At 40.6% G+C, this 17,280-nt stretch overlaps 2 protein-coding genes across 4 annotated transcripts; one reads left to right on the top strand and one right to left on the bottom strand.

Annotated features, from left to right (window-relative positions):
• The first annotated feature begins 49 nt into the window (after positions 1-49).
• Positions 50-7,606, top strand: LOC115108280 (cold-inducible RNA-binding protein B-like). 3 transcript variants are annotated; one of them, XR_003860329.2, is made up of 8 exons: positions 50-1,202; positions 2,121-2,235; positions 2,355-2,461; positions 4,035-4,188; positions 4,864-4,954; positions 5,202-5,236; positions 5,927-6,033; positions 6,565-7,606. XR_003860329.2 is itself a non-coding variant. In XM_029632428.2 (7 exons), the coding sequence occupies exons 1-7, from the start codon at positions 1,095-1,097 to the stop codon at positions 6,582-6,584; spliced, it is 630 nt and encodes a 209-aa protein (XP_029488288.1). In that variant the 5' UTR covers positions 50-1,094; the 3' UTR covers positions 6,585-7,606. The 3 variants fall into 3 exon arrangements, 1 of the variants encoding a protein (XP_029488288.1); XR_003860330.2 differs by having other exon boundaries at positions 1,120-1,170; XM_029632428.2 differs by lacking the exon at positions 5,927-6,033.
• A 4,669-nt stretch (positions 7,607-12,275) lies between these two features.
• Positions 12,276-16,816, bottom strand: si:ch211-212d10.1 (mast cell protease 8). Its single transcript, XM_029630789.2, has 5 exons — positions 16,686-16,816; positions 14,095-14,257; positions 13,299-13,428; positions 12,851-13,078; positions 12,276-12,707 (listed from the first exon to the last, which is right to left on the bottom strand). Exons 1-5 carry the CDS (start codon positions 16,741-16,743, stop codon positions 12,576-12,578), a joined length of 711 nt encoding a protein of 236 aa, XP_029486649.1. The 5' UTR covers positions 16,744-16,816; the 3' UTR covers positions 12,276-12,575.
• Positions 16,817-17,280: the final 464 nt, after the last annotated feature.

The raw sequence follows: 17,280 nt of genomic DNA, 5'->3' as shown, positions 1-17,280 counted from the left end.
TACAGAAGAAAGCGTCCGAGGGAGCTAAACACTGCCTCTATGCGTAGGTTATCGGATGCTGTCTGTTCCAAACAGTGACATTGCTGCCTCTAACTAGCCATGAATGGAAGTTAGGAGAGCAAGAATTTTAGCCAGGTAGCCCAAACAAATAAATGTGTACTACATGACATGGTGAGACTGTTTCGTCAACATAGTAAAGGATGGCACTGTCGTTGCTATACAAGTAGTGTGAGTTTACATGTATTTTTACTTGCATGAACACGCGTGTGGACAATCGGAACCATGGACAGCCACATTTGGCTTACGTTGATTGGACTAACTTTTTGATCTTTTAGTTGTCACTAGACTAGGCAAAAAATGGTTCTGGAATAGTGGCGGCAGTGCATGTTTTCTTTGCGTCTTACGGAACTCTGGTTCTAAGTCTGTCAAATTAAGTTGCTTGACCATGCTGTAGGTCATGTTAGTGTACATGTTGTAATATGCTCTGGACTTCACTGGACAGAGGTTGCTGTGTGGTTTTGTGATTGAACAAAGATGTAGTGTAATTTATTCTGCAACCGTCTTATCTCAGCCTTTAGGCAAGGCTTATGAATTAACCGGTTATCAAGTAAACACGCTTATCACAACACAGGTTGTGGTTTTAACCACGCACTGCTACTGACTATGTCACAAGATGCAACATGAAATACCTATACCAGTATACATAACTGACATTTTTTGGTATTAAGTCATCAAATTAACTGAGTGATCCATTCATTTTTAAAGTTTTTGCTTCTCTGGTATAGTTTATAGGACATTCCTTTAATGTCAACATTTAGCTATGTTGTAGTACAGGACACTAAGATGTAATACTTTGTTATTTAGAGGACTTAATGTTGGGAACAAAGAAATCTTTGACATTCATATTGACCCAAAAAAGGCATCGACTTAAATGAGACCACGGCACGGGCATTTATACTTTTGAGTTTACGTATCCGTCTAGTTGATGCTACAATTTAACATGCATGATTTCGCGACCATTGACCGATTAAAAGCAAATCGAGATGAATTGATATGCTGGGTCAGATGGCGTGTACCTACTAAATATTAATAAGATGGGCGTAACCGCAAAGGTCTCATCAATACATAAACCAGGAGGGCCCGCAACTCATCTGTTCCCATCTACTGCAGGTCGGTCGGAAGTCTCACGGTTTTTGTCGGCGGTAAGCGCTTGTAATAGCCTTTTGTTTAAACTTCTAAGTTTGGGACAGTAACAAGATGGTGTCGCGGTAAATTACGGTCTGACACCCGAGAAGTCTGAACGTGGCTCTATATGTAACTAGTAGTTAGTCTACGATAACATTCTCATGATTGTAAATTTAATTCAAAGTCAATGTATGGACAATTATATTGTGGTGGCATGCGAAAGTCCCCCTTTCTTGCATTCGTCGTTAAAGCAAGGCAATGCCAACCATTTTACTCTGCGAGCGCGCTCACTAGTCGATGCAATGACGCAGTGATGGCTGGCTACGAGGGGCTCCCATTACATTACTATAGCACTATTGTAAAGGCCGTTGTGGTTTAGCTGGACAATGTTGAACAAATGCAGTTGAATCTAGCTAGGCATAGTACACATGGGGGCTGGAATTGCATTGTGTACATACAAGAGTTGGCTAGTTTACTGATTCAAATAAAAAAAAATAGCACCACGGTCATCCGCTTGTCCAGTTAGGCGTGCTTTTTTGTGAGAACGCACATTTCATTGGCTAGGTAGCTCGCTAGCAACCGTAATGTTGCGCTCTAACTACGGTCTATTGGAAAGGGAAGACGGCAGAACTAGCTAGTTACCGGGGGAAGGATGATCTTGGGCCTTTCCGACGTAAACCCCCATACGCGTTTGTGCTTCTCGCTCGACTATCTCAAACTGCTAGGATCTCGCTGACTTTAATTTTTTTAAATTTTCGCAATACAAAATACTTTATTAAATCAAGCCATCAACTGCTAGCTAGAATTTAATGTTATTACTGCGTGTATTTGCACCATTGCAAGAATAGAACATGAACAGGTGTTTGAATCCAAAAATAACCTGCTACTAGTTAACAATCTGAACCACATAATAAACATGTTATTCCCTTCTACAGTGGTTAAAAGGAAGGATGTCTGACGAAGGGAAGCTTTTTGTGGGTGGCCTGAGCTTTGACACTAATGAACAGTCATTAGAAGATGTGTTCTCCAAATATGGGCAAATATCTGAAGGTAACTAACTGTTGGATATTGGATGCACCGTAATTCTTTATTTGGGCATGTGGTCTGCTATTTGAAAGTGGTTTGAATGTCTATGGTCTAACTTTTAAAATGTTTTTTCCTCTGTCTAGTTGTTGTAATTAAAGACAGGGAAACTCAGAGGTCCAGGGGCTTTGGTTTCGTCACCTTTGAGAACCCGGATGAGGCCAAGGATGCTATGCTGGCCATGAACGGCAAGGTGACAAATTAAACGGGGGACACACTCTTGACCCAAACTGCTACAGACCTATATCCTACCCTGCCTTTCTAAGGCCTTCGAAAGCCAAGTCAACAAACAGATTACCGACCATTTCGAATCCCACTATACCTTCTCCGCTATGCAATCTGGTTTCAGAGCTGGTCATGGGTGCACCTCAGCCACGCATGGTCCTAAACGATATCTTAACCGCCATCGATAAGAAACAATACTGTGCAGCCATATTCATTGACCTGGCCAGGGCTTTCGACTCTGTCAATCACCACATCCTCATCGGCAGACTCGACAGCCTTGGTTTCTCAAATGATTGCCTCGCCTGGTTCACCAACTAATTCTGTGATAGAGTTCAGTGTGTCAAATCGGAGGGTCTGTTGTCCAGGCCTCTGGCAGTCTCTATGGGGGTGCCACATGGTTCAATTCTTGGACCAACTCCCTTCTCTGTATGCATCAATGATGTCGCTCTTGCTGCTGGTGAGTCTCTGATCCACCTCTACGCAGACGACACCATTCTGTATACTTCTGGCCCATCTTTGGACACCGTTAACAACCCTCCAGGTGAGCTTCAATGCCATACAACTCTCCTTCTGTGGCCTCCAATTGCTCTTAAATACAAGTAAAACTAAATGCATGCTCTTCAACCGATTGCCACCTGCCCTGTCCAACATCACTACTCTGGACGGCTCTGACTTAGAATATGTGGACAACTACAAATACCTAGGTGTCTTGTTAGACTGTAAACTCTCCTTCCAGACCCACATCAAACATCTCCAATCCTAAGTTAAATCTAGAATTGGCTTCCTATTTCACAACAAAGCATCCTTCACTCATGCTGCCAAACATACCCTTGTAAAACTGACCATCCTACCAATCCTTGACTTTGGCGATGTCTTTTACAAAATAGCCTCTAATACCTTAATCAATCAATTGGATGCAGTCTATCACAGTGCCATCCGTTTTGTCACCAAAGCCCCATATACTACCCACCACTGCGACCTGTACGCTCTCGTTGGCTGGCCCTCGCTTCATACTCGTCGCCAAACCCACTGGCTCCAGGTAATCTACAAGACCCTGCTTGGTAAAGTCCCCCCTTATCTCAGCTCGCGGGTCACCATAGCAGCACCCACCTGTAGCACGCGCTCTTCTTTGCACCCCATTATTTATATCTCTACTTTGTACATTCTTACACTGCAAATCAACCATTCCAGTGTTTTACTTGCTATATTGTATTTACTTTGCCACCATGGCCTGTTTTTGTCTTTACCTCCCTTATCTCACCTCACTTGCTAACATTGTGTATATACTTATATTTCTACTGTATTATTGTCTGTATCTTTGTTTTACTCGATGTGTAACTCTGTTGTATGTGTCGAACTGCTTTGCTTTATCTTGGCCAGGTCGCAATTGTAAATGAGAACTTGTTCTCAACTTGCCTACCTGGTTAAATAAATGTGAAATAAATAAATAACCTAAACTCTGCCCTGGAACACAACTCTTTGACTGTTCAATGATGATCTTAATGGTGTATTATCTTCCCACCCAACCTTATCTGTGTCAGTCACTTGACGGCAGACAGATCCGTGTCGACCAGGCTGGCAAGTCTGGCGGTGGTGGCAGGTCCGGGGGCGGATTCCGAGGGGGCTCGTCGGGTGGCAGAGGGGGTGGAGGAGGATACTTCCGTGGAGGCAGAGGTGGTGGTGGTGGTGGAAGAGGTGGGCGTGGCTTCTCACGAGGCAAGTTTGTTGTTTTCTATCCTCCAGCATCCAGTTTCCCTCCCATGTGTGCCTTGGAGTGACTGACAGACACCCCAGTCCCAACCCTACAAAGATGTCCTCACACCTTCGCTAGCCTGGGATTCTGTGACTTGCAGAACTAACCAGAAGTAGTCAGTGTGTGCACCCTGTGCTCTGACCCTACCCTCTGGTCCCTCATCCTTAATAACCACTCCTATCCCACTGGGCAAAAATGGATTGAATTAATGTTTCCACAACAAATAATCATTGTTGAATCAATGTAGAAAACTGATTGGATTTGAAAAAAGTAATCAACCTGGATTTTGTCATTTAAAAAAAAGAAATCCAATGACATGGTGAATCTTTTGTTGTTGATTTTATATTAGTTAACAACTCAACCTATTGTAAGTCGAAACTAGAAGTTGAACTGATGCCTGTGCCCAGTGGGTTGTCCTCGTGTCTTGTTTTTGTTTTGCAGTGACTGTTGCCGTTGTCTGGTAGCTGTAGAGGTTTGATTGAACCATCTCTTAGCCTAGTGATAGCATGTCAACACTAGTGTCCAATATTCTCTTATCAACTAATTGAACCATAATATGAATACCGTACATGTTTAGTCCACCTTGAGGCAGCTGTTGACCACAAGTTCTATTATAGGTGGTGGGGAGAGGGGATATGGCGGTGGACGTTACGACAACAGAAGTGGTGGCTCATACGGATCAGACCGAGGCTACTACAACAAAGACAGGTGACTGATACACCACCTCAGATACATAGACGTTACATTTGCATATACATATCTGTTAGACAATCGCTGGAATTTGAAAAGACAGGATAGATTCTATAAATTAATCTTAACACATTTCAAGAAGCTTATGTGCCCACTTTTGATAATAAGCAAGCACTTTTTAGGAATAACATTTTTTCAATTTGATATTACTGAAATGCTCATCCAATTCTTGTTTACTGATGTACTTTTCTTCTTCTGCCCACAGAGCGCAAGGAGGAGGATACGGAGATCGTTCTGGAGGTTCGTATAGAGACAGCTACGATAGCTATGGCAAGGCTTCTTATAAGCTTACACAAGTGTAGGGAGTCAGGATAGGCGGCCAATCCGGTGCCTGGACAGCCACATCACTGCAAGCTGCCATAGATATGTATTCGGCCAATCGACACCAGAGCGTTGGCAGGTCCTTGACCTGTATAGCAGCTGGATGGACTTCAATCAGACTGGGTTTGCCCCCTCTGGTGTTGGGGCCAACCGATGGATGAAAATATCCGTTAAAGTAATGAAATAAGTCATTTTCTCAATGTATGAAGCTTTCCTTTAGTCATATGTAATGGAGAAACAGGTTCCCTATTTCCATTCTTGCCTCACTGTATTAAGAAATACACCCTCCCAAGTTACACTTTTGTCTTTCACAATATGCGCTATATAATTCATCTTAAAGAAGGGTTGCAAATGAGTGGTGGGTTCACTGGGCATTTCCAACGAACAAATGCCCTACCTGGTTAGTATTGTAAAATGAGTCATTGGTGCTCATTAAAGGTATGTAGTATATGAAAGACCCAAGATGCCACTTCAGCTCAGCATCCATTCCTTTAGGGAGTAGCAGTGGAAGAGAGGGTCTGCAGATGGGCCTTAGTGTACTTGTTTCCCTCCTTTTTGGAGAGCCTGGGACTTCGTCATTAACCACTGGGCTTTCTCTTCTCTGAACAGGCGGTGCTGTTCTCTGGTGCACAGTGAGGCTGCCTCCTGTAGTTGAAATATGTTGAACTGAAGAAACAATATGTTGATGCCCCAGTTTAGCACTGCAAAAAGCCAAGGTAGGCTCTCGGTCTGCAACCGTCTTGGCGCGAGCTGTCAGGGGTTATAGCATTAGCTCTCTACTTCCTGCTTTTCTTGTCATAAGCTTTTTCTGTCTTGCAGCAGCTTGTTTGTAGAGGTATATTTTACTTTTCTTCTTTACCTTGCAGTACTAGGATCTGCATACACAGTGGAGTCAGTCACCTTTCTGGTTGATGTAATCTGTTATTTGCAAGAGTAGGAGGACAGTTGTCCTATCTGTCTGCTTTTGTTTAGTTCTTTAAAAAAAATCTGTCCGTGGAATATACCAAGGTAATATTGCTTTTGTGGAGCGACTGTTTGCTCAATGGAAACAATGAGTTTATACTCGGATGGCCTGCCTTCAGATGTTTTTGTCACAGTGCCGTTCACAGCAGCATAAATTGCTACCAAATCTTAAGTATCTTCAAAAGGGATTAGCGTTCAGTAGCAGCAGGGCCCCTTTCAAAAGACAAGCCTCATACCTTCCACAGAATCATGGTAACCTGTGTGTTTTCCGACTTCCTCTACAGGTGACGAGGGCGGCTGGTAGGACGGAGACGACCGGAATGTCTGTCGTCTGGGCACGGCCCCTGGCATGGCCTGGTCCCAGCCCAGGGCCTGCTGCTCCGCAACACTTTAAATCTTCTGAAACCGACCATGTAGATAAGAGCAGTCCTGGATACGTGCGGGGAGGGCTGGCTCGCACTCCGAGCCACCCACCACTGGTCTATTCCAAGTTTTTGTTTTTTAACTTTCTGATTCTCCTTATTTGTTATTGAAAACTGCAGAGAACTACTTTTTAATTTGACAGTTTTTGTGGGTAGCTCGAAAAAGAGCAAAGCTCGTGCTGTAGGCCGTTGCCTCACTTTGGGCCGTGCACGCAAAGAGGCACAACCTAAAAGACAAGGAATATATCTTGGGATAGATAATGTTAACGCTTTTGTAGTTTTAACTCTGCTTTGTAACAAAGTACAAAAATGCTTGCATTTATTTTGTTTATGATTGACTGTTTTGCCAACTGATAATGGTGATGAGCCTGAATGAGGTAAATGCACACAAAGGTCTGAAACCATCACCACCATGTCTGCGCTGTTCTTCCTGACCGAGAGAGGAGAGTATGAGTCGAGACGTTCTCTAATCGACTGGGCTTGCTAGGATCGCTGTGGGTTCCGGTAAATGAGAACTTACTCATTGGTTTTCTGGAGCACTGACCTGTTGCTTGACTGTCCTGTCTATGGCAGGTTCTTGTCTAATTTATTTTGGTTTCTACTGAGAATGGTTTTTATTTTATTAGCTGCACATTTTAAATAAGGATTTTTTTGTGTGTGTGTGTATCTGAGTCACACAATGGTTTCAAGTACACACAACGCTGAATTAATGTGAAGCGGGACAGTTCTACTGCTTGCAAGCTCTTTTCAACAAACATACTTTCTATGAGGATACAAATAGAGTGATTTCACAACTGTTCTCATCATAGCATCAGATTGGTTTTGTATTAGATTTTTTTAAGCGTTCTGTATCTTCATGGTTGTATTTTTCCTAAATAAAAAATTAAAAAAACATTTACAAATCTGTTGCTGGTTTGGTCAGGTTTCATTACATAGGCATGTCCATAATCTAGTCATCTGCAAGTGTTTAAAAAAAGAGGTGACTTAATAGCTATACACTCAGTGGCTGGGTCATTAGGTAAACCACCCCATTCACGAAAATGGTTCGCTCTTACATATAATGAGTCATGTGGCTGTGGGTTGCTATATAAAGCAGGCATTGAGGCATTCAGTTACTGTTCGATTGAAAGTTAGAATGGGCAAAACGAGTGACCTAAGCGACTGAGTGTGGTATGATCATCGGTGCCAGGTGTGCGGTTTCCAGTATCTCAAACATCTGGCCTATTCACGCATGTCTAGGATTTACTGAGAATGGTGTGACAAACTAAAAACATGCAGTCCTGTGGAGGAAAACAGCTTGTTGATGAGAGGTGAATGGCCAGAACCGTGCAAGCCAACAGGAGGGCCGTAAATAACGCCGCAGAACAGCGTCTCGGAACACAACTCGTCGGTCCTGGTCACTGATGGGCTATTGCAGCAGATGACCTCAACGGTACAGGCTGGTGTGGATGTTTTCCTGGCATACGTGAAGTCCCTTGATAACAATTGAGCATGTTTCCATGCCCCAAAGAATTCAGGGTGTACTAGATGCATGTACCTAATAAACTTACCACTGAGTACTTGAGATTCTATTGAAAGGATTATCTGGGTAGAAGTGTGTGTGTGTATATATATATAATTTTTTAAAGGTACTCACATGCTAATGAATAAATAGAAGTCATGCTAGCTATTGGAACATCCAGGCAAGAGTTAATGATTTTCTGGAAAGTCACAGTGAAATGTAGTAGTTCACTGTTGGAGGGTTTATAGGCCATGCATGTATAAAATAATTCCAGCAGAGGAGGCTGTTGTCCTGTAATCTATTCCATGTGCAGACAAAACTACCCTGGAACTCAAGAGTATTCTGTCGACCTGAGGTCCCGATCAAACCAATGATTCACCAGTATTCAACAGATCTAGCCTGGCATGCCAGGGCTGATAACGGGGATAATATTATGTAGGTCGGTTGGAATGCTATCATGCTCCATTGAACCGCATTGATATTTGACTTTTCTTCTGTTGTATGGCTTCTGTTTGTCACAGTATTAGCGATCTTATCGTTAGGCCTATGTAAACAAGTCACGAGAGAAGTTGCTTCATTTATTGCAATACATTTTGCCCTTGGAATACATCCCAGACTGTTTTGAAGGTCCAATATGTTTTTTTAAATCTCAATATCAAATCATTTCTGGGTAACAATTAAAGGGATAATCCAACCCCAGAAATACAAATCACAAAACTCCTGTCAATTTGGTGAAAGCCTATGTTCTATCATTGGGTAAAATACACATTTTCCCCATGATTTAACTTGTGGTCCATCTGTGAAATCAGGTGTATTATAAAACATCTAATATAATCTTTAAGATCAAATGGATACAAAACTATTTAAAAAATAAGGATTGCATTTGGAATATAATGCCCAACAGATTGGTGGTCTAGAATTCTTACTCAAATGCAACTTTGATGTGGGTAAAATCCCTATTAAGCTTGCAAACTTTCATAAACAAGTACTTCTAACTTGGAAACTCATGTACAAACACAATTTTTCCCCACATAGGTATACAATCTGGAGTAATCAAGAGTCGGCTTTCTATTCCGCAACAAAGCCTTCTTCACTCACGCTGCCAAGCTTACCCTAGTAAAACTGACTATCCTACCGATCCTCGACTTCGGCGATGTCATCTACAAAATGGCTTCCAACACTCTTCTCAGCAAACTGGATGCAGTTTATCACAATGCCATCCGTTTTGTCACTAAAGCACCTTATACTACCCACCACTGCGACTTGTATGCTCTAGTCGGCTGGCCCTCGCTACATATTCGTCGCCAGACCCACTGGCTCCAGGTCATCTACAAGGCCATGCTAGGCAAAGCTCCGCCTTATCTCAGCTCACTGGTCACGATGGCAACACCCATCCGTAGCACGCGCTCCAGCAGGTGTATCTCATTGAGCATCCCCAAAGCCAACACCTCATTCGGCCGCCTTTCGTTCCAGTACTCTGCTGCCTGTGACTGGAACGATTTGCAAAAATCGCTGAAGTTGGAGACTTTTATCTCCCTCACCAACTTCAAACATCAGCTATCTGAGCAGCTAACCGATCGCTGCAGCTGTACATAATCTATTGGTAAATAGCCCACCCATTTTCACCTACCTCATCCCCACAGTTTTTATTTATTTACCTTTCTGCTCTTTTGCACACAAATATCTCTACCTGTACATGATCATCTGATCATTTATCACTCCAGTGTTAATCTGCAATATTGTAATTATTCGCCTACCTCCTCATGCCTTTTGCACACATTGTATATAGACTCCCCTTTTTTTTCTCTACTGTGTTATTGACTTGTTAATTGTCTACTCTATGTGTAACTCTGTGTTGTCTGTTCACTCTGCTATGCTTTATCTTGGCCAGGTCGCAGTTGCAAATGAGAACCTGTTCTCAACTAGCCTACCTGGTTAAATAAAGGTGAAATAAAAAAAAAATAATAATAATAATAAAGACATAAAATACAAAAACAAGTCTTTGTTTTTCCAGAACTGGTTTGACAACATTATCTGGGTTAAACAATTATTGAATAATGATGATTTTATTCTATATGATTATCCAGAATTCAATGTTACATTTACTCCCGAGGAGTATCAAATTGCACTTTATTAGATATACTATATTTGCCAGACAATACTTTGTTCCAGTTCACTTGTCCTAGGGCTGCATTCCATTACATCTAATAAAGTGAAAGAAGTATCATACAAACTCATTCATAGAATCTACCCTGTAAAGACCTTTATTATACACAGATTCAAAATAGCTATTGATAACAAGTGTGTATTTTGTGGTTGTGACCCAAAAACTCTTGACCATTTATTTTGGGACTGTTCTTATGTCAAAAGATTTAGGAGAGAGTTAGATTTTATTTGAAAATAAACGACTATTAATGTTAATCTGAGAGACTCTGATGTTATGTTTTATTTTGATCCAAATGATATGGACCCTGATTTAACTTTCATTGTTCATTTGTTTATTTTTCATGGAAGATTCTTTATCCATAAAATGAAGTGGGCAGAGAACAAACCCCTCTTCACATTATTTAAGATAGAATTTAGATATTATTTTTAAATGATCAGTAAATGTAAAAGCAAAAAAGCAATACGCACCATAAAAGTGTTTGACAAATTTAAAATGTATTCGATATGTAATACCCCTTGTCTGTTAGGTTTATGTGCTCTTGTTTGTATATTTCTGTTTTTTTATGTGTTCAAAATTTATAAAAAATCTAAATATATATATATTAATTAATACAAAAAAGTACAAATAAAAAAAAACGGTGAAATCAGGAAATCGTGTAGGAATGCGTCATAGATACATGGTTCTCTTCATTGGAAATAGAGGATAACATGCTATCACATTTCATAAAGCTTTTAAAACAATTACCTGCACTCCAGATCGCCAAATCAGCCAATATATGGTATGGGCATATGTGTCTATAACACATCCATCCGTTTATATCATTATGACAAAGTATATATTTCGTTTAGATGTGCTCAATCAATTATTCAACTCAGTTTTTCCTTCTCGCAATGCGCCTTGTGTGTCTGTGGGAAACATGGGAAAGGCAATTGTTGCCATAGCAACGTCATCTGCCCTTGCTCTGGGCCATTTTTATTGTATCTCAGTGCTCTAGGCATAGATAATTGCAGGTTGAATTCGGTGAAATAGACTCCTAAATTGATAGTGCAGTTTAAGCGATTTTACAGCTAGCTAGTTAATTCACATGCTGATATTGACTTTGGTATTATACGTTTGCTAGCTTAGCTACATAGACAGCCCAGAGAGGGTATTGCATTGTGGGTTTTGTTGTCAATTTTTTAGCTTCAACCGATTTCAACAACGATTTTCTCATGTTGCTACCAAGCTTATTATAATGAGAAAACGAAACATTTGTTCACCAAAAATATTGTTTTCACATATTAGTGTTATTTAACACTGTTAATCATGGGCATTTGTGGTTTGGGGTGGATACCCTTTAAGTACCTGTTTTCAATTAAAATTGTCAAAAAAATAACAAAAATAGCATCTTAGCAAATAACAGTTTCTCAAGCAAGAATTTTACTAGGACTGTCTGGGAGTCTGAGTGGGGAGGGGAAAACTGAAAACTAACTGTTATTGGCAGAGAGGTTTGGAACTCTTTCTTACGGGTCTATTAACTAACTGATGTCACCAGGCAGGCTGAAATTTCAGGCAGCCTTTTCAAACAGCTCTCACACTAAAAGGGCATTATCATAATTTTCACAATTTCACAGTATTATTCCAATCTCATAGTGTGGAAATATATATAAAACACAATAAATCACGTTTTGGACTGCACTGGGCCTTTAATATATTTTACATGGACTGTATGTTATTCAGATGTGCACAAGGGGGCAGTCTTGTTAAGGTTTTTGGTATGCTCGATGTCTTTTACTGCTCATATATTTTCAATATAGCCTACTCCAAAATGCAGTAAGCATTGTTTGATTGCCTCACTGTTTAAGGGACAACTTGATCAAAGCACCTCTTCTCAGTTTGTTCACAAAATAAATGTGTTCAATAACATCAACTCTCTACTTATTTAATCCCACGATTCACAATTTAAGATTTAAAACAGCTGCAGTACAGAGCAGGATTTGAAAGCATTGTTTGACAGATGGAAATTCAGAGGCTTCAACACAGAACAAGGAGGTTATACTAACAATCTTTGGCTTACTGCATGAAGGCACATAGACATTAACCAGCACCGTTAAATCAATCAGAAAGCATCATAAACACATTCAGATTCTGCAGTATCATAATCATGCTTCTAAGGACCTGGGTGAACAAATTAACAAACTGTAGAGGTTTCTGGTCAGTGTCGTATCACTTATTCATGGTCTTGGTGATCCAGTCCATGTAGTCAGGGATGCGTGTGTAAATGTAGAGTTTGTCTATAGTGCAGGACACCACCCCATAGGCCACACCGTTACAGACCAATGGACTTCCGGAGTCTCCCTGGAAATAACACATGGTGACCACGATACTGAACAAATGAACAGGCACATTTCACTTGGAATGATTCATGCTATCCATCAAGGTGAAAGTATTGTTTTCTTTCCCCCCATGTTCAAAATGACATACTTTAAGACGCCACTTACCTGAGCAGGTCCATTTAGTCCTGAAGAGCAGAACGCATGGTTGTCTGAGCATACTTGACTCGCAACCAGTGTCACGTTGAGGTCCAGTAGCACAGAGGATCCTTTGTTTACTCCCCTGATATTGAAGCCCCAGCCTGACACCAGACAGTCCTTGGGCACCTCCTCATCTTCTGTCTGCAGGAGGCCAATGGGTCTCACACGGTCGGTGACAAGCACATTCTTCTCCAGCTGGGAGGCAGAAAGAGCGGGGATGTCAAATGTTACAACTTACAACCTTAGATGTTCTATAACCTACCTTAATAGTGGTAAACTAATAATAATGATTTGTTGTGGCATGTCTGATACAAAGAGATTGCATACTTTGACATTGTAGTCACATAAACAAGCATTGCACAATTAAACATAAAAACAGAATGCGTAACTTTAGGTCCTAGCTTAGGAGATTTACCTTGAGTAGCATGATATCATTATCATGTTCTTTATTATCATAATGTGGATGTGGAAATGCCTGTTTCACAAACATTTCCTGAGCGCTTTCCTGTTGCACGTTGTGGACTCCCAGCTTGACCTTAATGGATCTGTAACATACACAGACACAATGTAATACAACATACTGTGGTCTTACACATATCGGCAGCAGGCAGTAGTGGGTTAATCACAGAGGCTGATTGGAAACATAATGTTAATCTATGTCATGTCAATCTACAGTATATTCTTTCACTCCCCTTTGTTTTAGCATGTGGCTTGACATTTCAACAGTCTGCAATACATCTTAATGGTGCAGGATCCAATGTATCGGTAGGTTTTTCATAGTGGACCTTTGTTTGGCTATTGGAGCTCTTAGCCCTGGGCTAAGTTGTGTTTCACATCTACATTCTCCAAAGGGGACGTTAGAAATGCATGATGTCAAAATGTGTAAATGCAAAATTAGGAAGAGCTGTGTGAAACATGGGGTAGCGTAGGATAGCCCTAGCCTAAAAACAGTCAAAAATATTCCGGTGTGAAAAACCTAGAGACGTTGAAATGGTGGCCTATTAAAATGTCCTTTTAATAGGTCGGATTGCAATAAATATCAGTGTTTGACTAGCAATAATTTTGCACTTGTTTTGGCTGAAATCTAATTCCCTGCATATATAAGGTAGGAAAGAGAAACAGTTGCATGATTTATAGGGCAGACAATGGCTTATATCTCCCCATATGTTTTCCCCTGGTATTCTCTCACTAGATAAGCGGACATTACTGACCTCCCATTGCAGTGGGCAGCAGTCATCACAAAGTCCTCTCTCACTAGAAAGCCAGCACAGTTTTTGGGCTTCAGGATGTTGGTGGTAGCCCTCTCCAGGAGGACCATGTAGGGTCTACTGTAAGGAACGGCCTTCTTGCCCCCATAGATGCGCCCTGCATGCACTGTGACAGCACCAAAAATCAGGACCCACAATATTTAACGATAGATGTGCATTTTTATCTTACCCTCATAAAGGTTATGCAATACTTGATATACACCCCCCTCCATATCTATTTGGACATTGAAGCTAACATTTCAAATTTGGCTCTATACTCCAGCATTTTGGATTTAAGATAGAACATGAGGAGACAGCCCAGAATGTCACCTTTTATTCGAGGGTATTTTCAGACCTATCTGTTTTACCATTTAGAAATGAAAGAACTTTATATATCTAGTCCCCCATGATCTTTGTCCCTCTGTAACTTTCTAACTTGTTATCATTCACAATTCATTTGTGATTACTCATAATCATGGTAGCATCTACATAAATGTAGATGTGTTCAGAAACTATTCTAACTTAAAATAAAAGTGACTCCAAAATGACTCAATACATTACTAACCATTCACTTCCTGTTGAGCAAAACATAATCCGAAACACAACCAAAACAAGATGTAAAAGCATCCAAAAAGTTTGTAAAGCCAAAAGCTTGATGTAGTCATTGTGTGCAAGGAATATGGGACCTACCAAACTTTTAACTACTTAATACACTATAAGTGAATTTGTCCAAATACTGATGGGGGTACTAGATACAGTCGAAGGTTTACATACACCTTAGCCAAATACATTTAAACTCCGTTTTTCACAATTCCAGACATTTAATCCTAGTAAAAAAATCCCTGTTTTAGGTCAGTTAGGATCACCACTTTATTTTAAGAATGTGAAATGTCAGAATAATAGTAGAGAGAATGATTTATTTCAGCCTATATTTCTTTCATCACATTCCCAGTGGGTCAGAAGTTTACATACACTCAATTAGCATTTGGTAGCATTGCCTTTAAATTGTTTAACTTGGGTCAAACTTTTTGGGTTGCCTTCCCCAAGCTTCCCACAATAAGTTGGGTGACATTTGACCCATTCCTCCTGACAGAGCTGGTGTAACTGAGTCAGGTTTTTAGGCCTCCTTGCTCGCACACGCTTTTTCAGATCTGCCCACACATTTTCTATAGGATTGAGGTCAGGGCTTTGTGATGGTCACTCCACTACCTTGACTTTGTTGTCCTTAAGCCATTTTGCCACATCTTTGGAAGTATGCTTGGGGTCATTGTCCATTTGGAAGACTCATTTGCGACCTTGCTTTAACTTAACTGATGTCTTGAGATGTTGCTTCAATATATCCACAATTTCCATCCTCATGATGCCATCTATCTTGTGAAGTGCACCAGTCCCTCCTGCAGCAAAGCACCCCCACAACATGATGTTGTCACCCCCGTGTGTCACGGTTGCGATGGTGTTCTTCGGATTGCAAGCCTCCCCCTTTTTCCAACAAACATAACAATGGTCATTATGGCCAAACAGTTCTATTTTTGTTTCATCAGACCAGAGGACATTTCTCCAAAAAGTACGATCTTTGTCCCCATGTGCAGTTGCAAACCGTAGTCTGGCTTTTTTATGGCGGTTTTGGAGCAGTGGCTTCTTCCTGGCTGAGCGGCCTTTCAGGTTATGTGGATATAGGATTCATTTTACTGTGGATATGGATACTTTTGTACCTGTTTCCTCCAGCATTTTCAGAAGGTCCTTTGCTGTTGTTCTGAGATTGATTTGCACTTTGCACTTGCGGAGGTCTACCATTTTTTTCTGAGGTCTTGGCTGATTTATTTTGATTTTCCCATGATGTCAAGCAAAGAGGCACTGAGTTTGAAGATAGGCCTTGAAATACATCCACAGGTACACCTCCAATTTACTCAATTATGTCAATTAGCCTATAAGAAGCTTGACATATTTTTCTGGAATTTTCCAAGCTGTTTAAAGGCACAGTCTACTTAGTGTATGCAAATTTATGAACCACTGGAATTTTAATACAGTGAATTATAAGTGAAATAATCTGTATGTAAACAATTGTTGGAAAAATTGCTTGTGTCATGCACAAAGTAGATGTCCTAACCTACTTGTCAAAACTATAGTTTGTTAACAAGAAATTTGTGGAGTTGTTGTAAAACAAGTTTTAATGACTCCAACCTAAGTGTATGTACACTTCCGACCTCAACTGTAGATACATGTATTTCTTTTCTAAATGGTAAAACAGATATGTTTGAAAATATCCTTATTTAAAATATGACATTCTGTACTTTCACCTCATACCAAACATTTAGTCTCAAATCCAAAACGCTGGAGTATAGAACCATATTTAACATTTTGACTTTCTGTCCAAATACATATGGAGGGGAGCGCGTCAGCTGTCTTTTATCAACACATTTCAGACACATTTTCTTACTGTACATTCCTTGAATTCCCTTCAGTACAAGTTTGGATTGGTAGTAGTAGACTGCAAAAGTACATCAAGACCCTGAATCAATACATACATTTAAAGTCTAGGTATTTGCTTTCTTTACCTTCGCTGTAGAAAATGAGCATTAGGACCAGAGTACCCAGGTTCAATGGAATAACCATAGTGAATGGAGTTCAGTTGAGCAATTGATGTGGTTGGAGACCTGTGAGAAATGTCCTTCAGTCTCTTACTACACTCCAGCTTTAAATAGGCCTTGGGGGAGACAGACCAGGAACTAATCATCTATGCATATATTATGAGCGATTGACACTGAGAGTGATGAATGACAGAGCTTAAACCCTTTCATGTTGTGTGCCTGCCATTTTTCCTGTTGTGTGCATGTAGCCTACTGCCTCTGAACCACTACAAGCAACACATAAATATTTGAAATGGTGATACTATAGCTAGGCTAGTTTTTGTGGACTATAGGGGTCTTTCGGGAATATCATGGGACTGAAAGGAAAGAACACTGACACATGAATTATTTTTGAGAACTATTGTCTGCTGTAACGAGAGAAGACCCTTGCGGGTGACATTGAACAAATATCCTATGATGATGATTTATGTTTTGATAGGTTTATACGATGTGAAAAGCCACTTCTAGTGTGTGACCCAAGGCTGACTTATAATTGAGTCTACTGGTGCATCCTTTAGCATAA

The sequence above is a fragment of the Oncorhynchus nerka genome, linkage group LG24 (genome assembly GCF_034236695.1).
Source record: "Oncorhynchus nerka isolate Pitt River linkage group LG24, Oner_Uvic_2.0, whole genome shotgun sequence".
Taxonomy (NCBI): Eukaryota; Metazoa; Chordata; class Actinopteri; order Salmoniformes; family Salmonidae; genus Oncorhynchus; species Oncorhynchus nerka.
Note: the sequence above shows the minus strand (reverse complement) of the source record. Positions and strands in the feature narration are given on the sequence as shown.

Coding starts and splice junctions, on each gene's coding strand:
- LOC115108280 (XM_029632428.2), top strand. CDS start 1,095: ATGGGCGTAACCGCAAAGGTCTCATCAATACATAAACCAGGAGGGCCC. Junction 4,189..4,863: donor TGGTGGTGGTGGTGGAAGAG/GTGGGCGTGGCT, acceptor GTTCTATTATAG/GTGGTGGGGAGAGGGGATAT. Junction 5,237..6,564: donor ATACGGAGATCGTTCTGGAG/GTTCGTATAGAG, acceptor CTTCCTCTACAG/GTGACGAGGGCGGCTGGTAG.
- si:ch211-212d10.1 (XM_029630789.2), bottom strand. CDS start 16,743: ATGGTTATTCCATTGAACCTGGGTACTCTGGTCCTAATGCTCATTTTC. Junction 14,258..16,685: donor GCTCATTTTCTACAGCGAAG/GTAAAGAAAGCA, acceptor GTGCTGTCACAG/TGCATGCAGGGCGCATCTAT. Junction 12,708..12,850: donor GACTAAATGGACCTGCTCAG/GTAAGTGGCGTC, acceptor TGTTATTTCCAG/GGAGACTCCGGAAGTCCATT.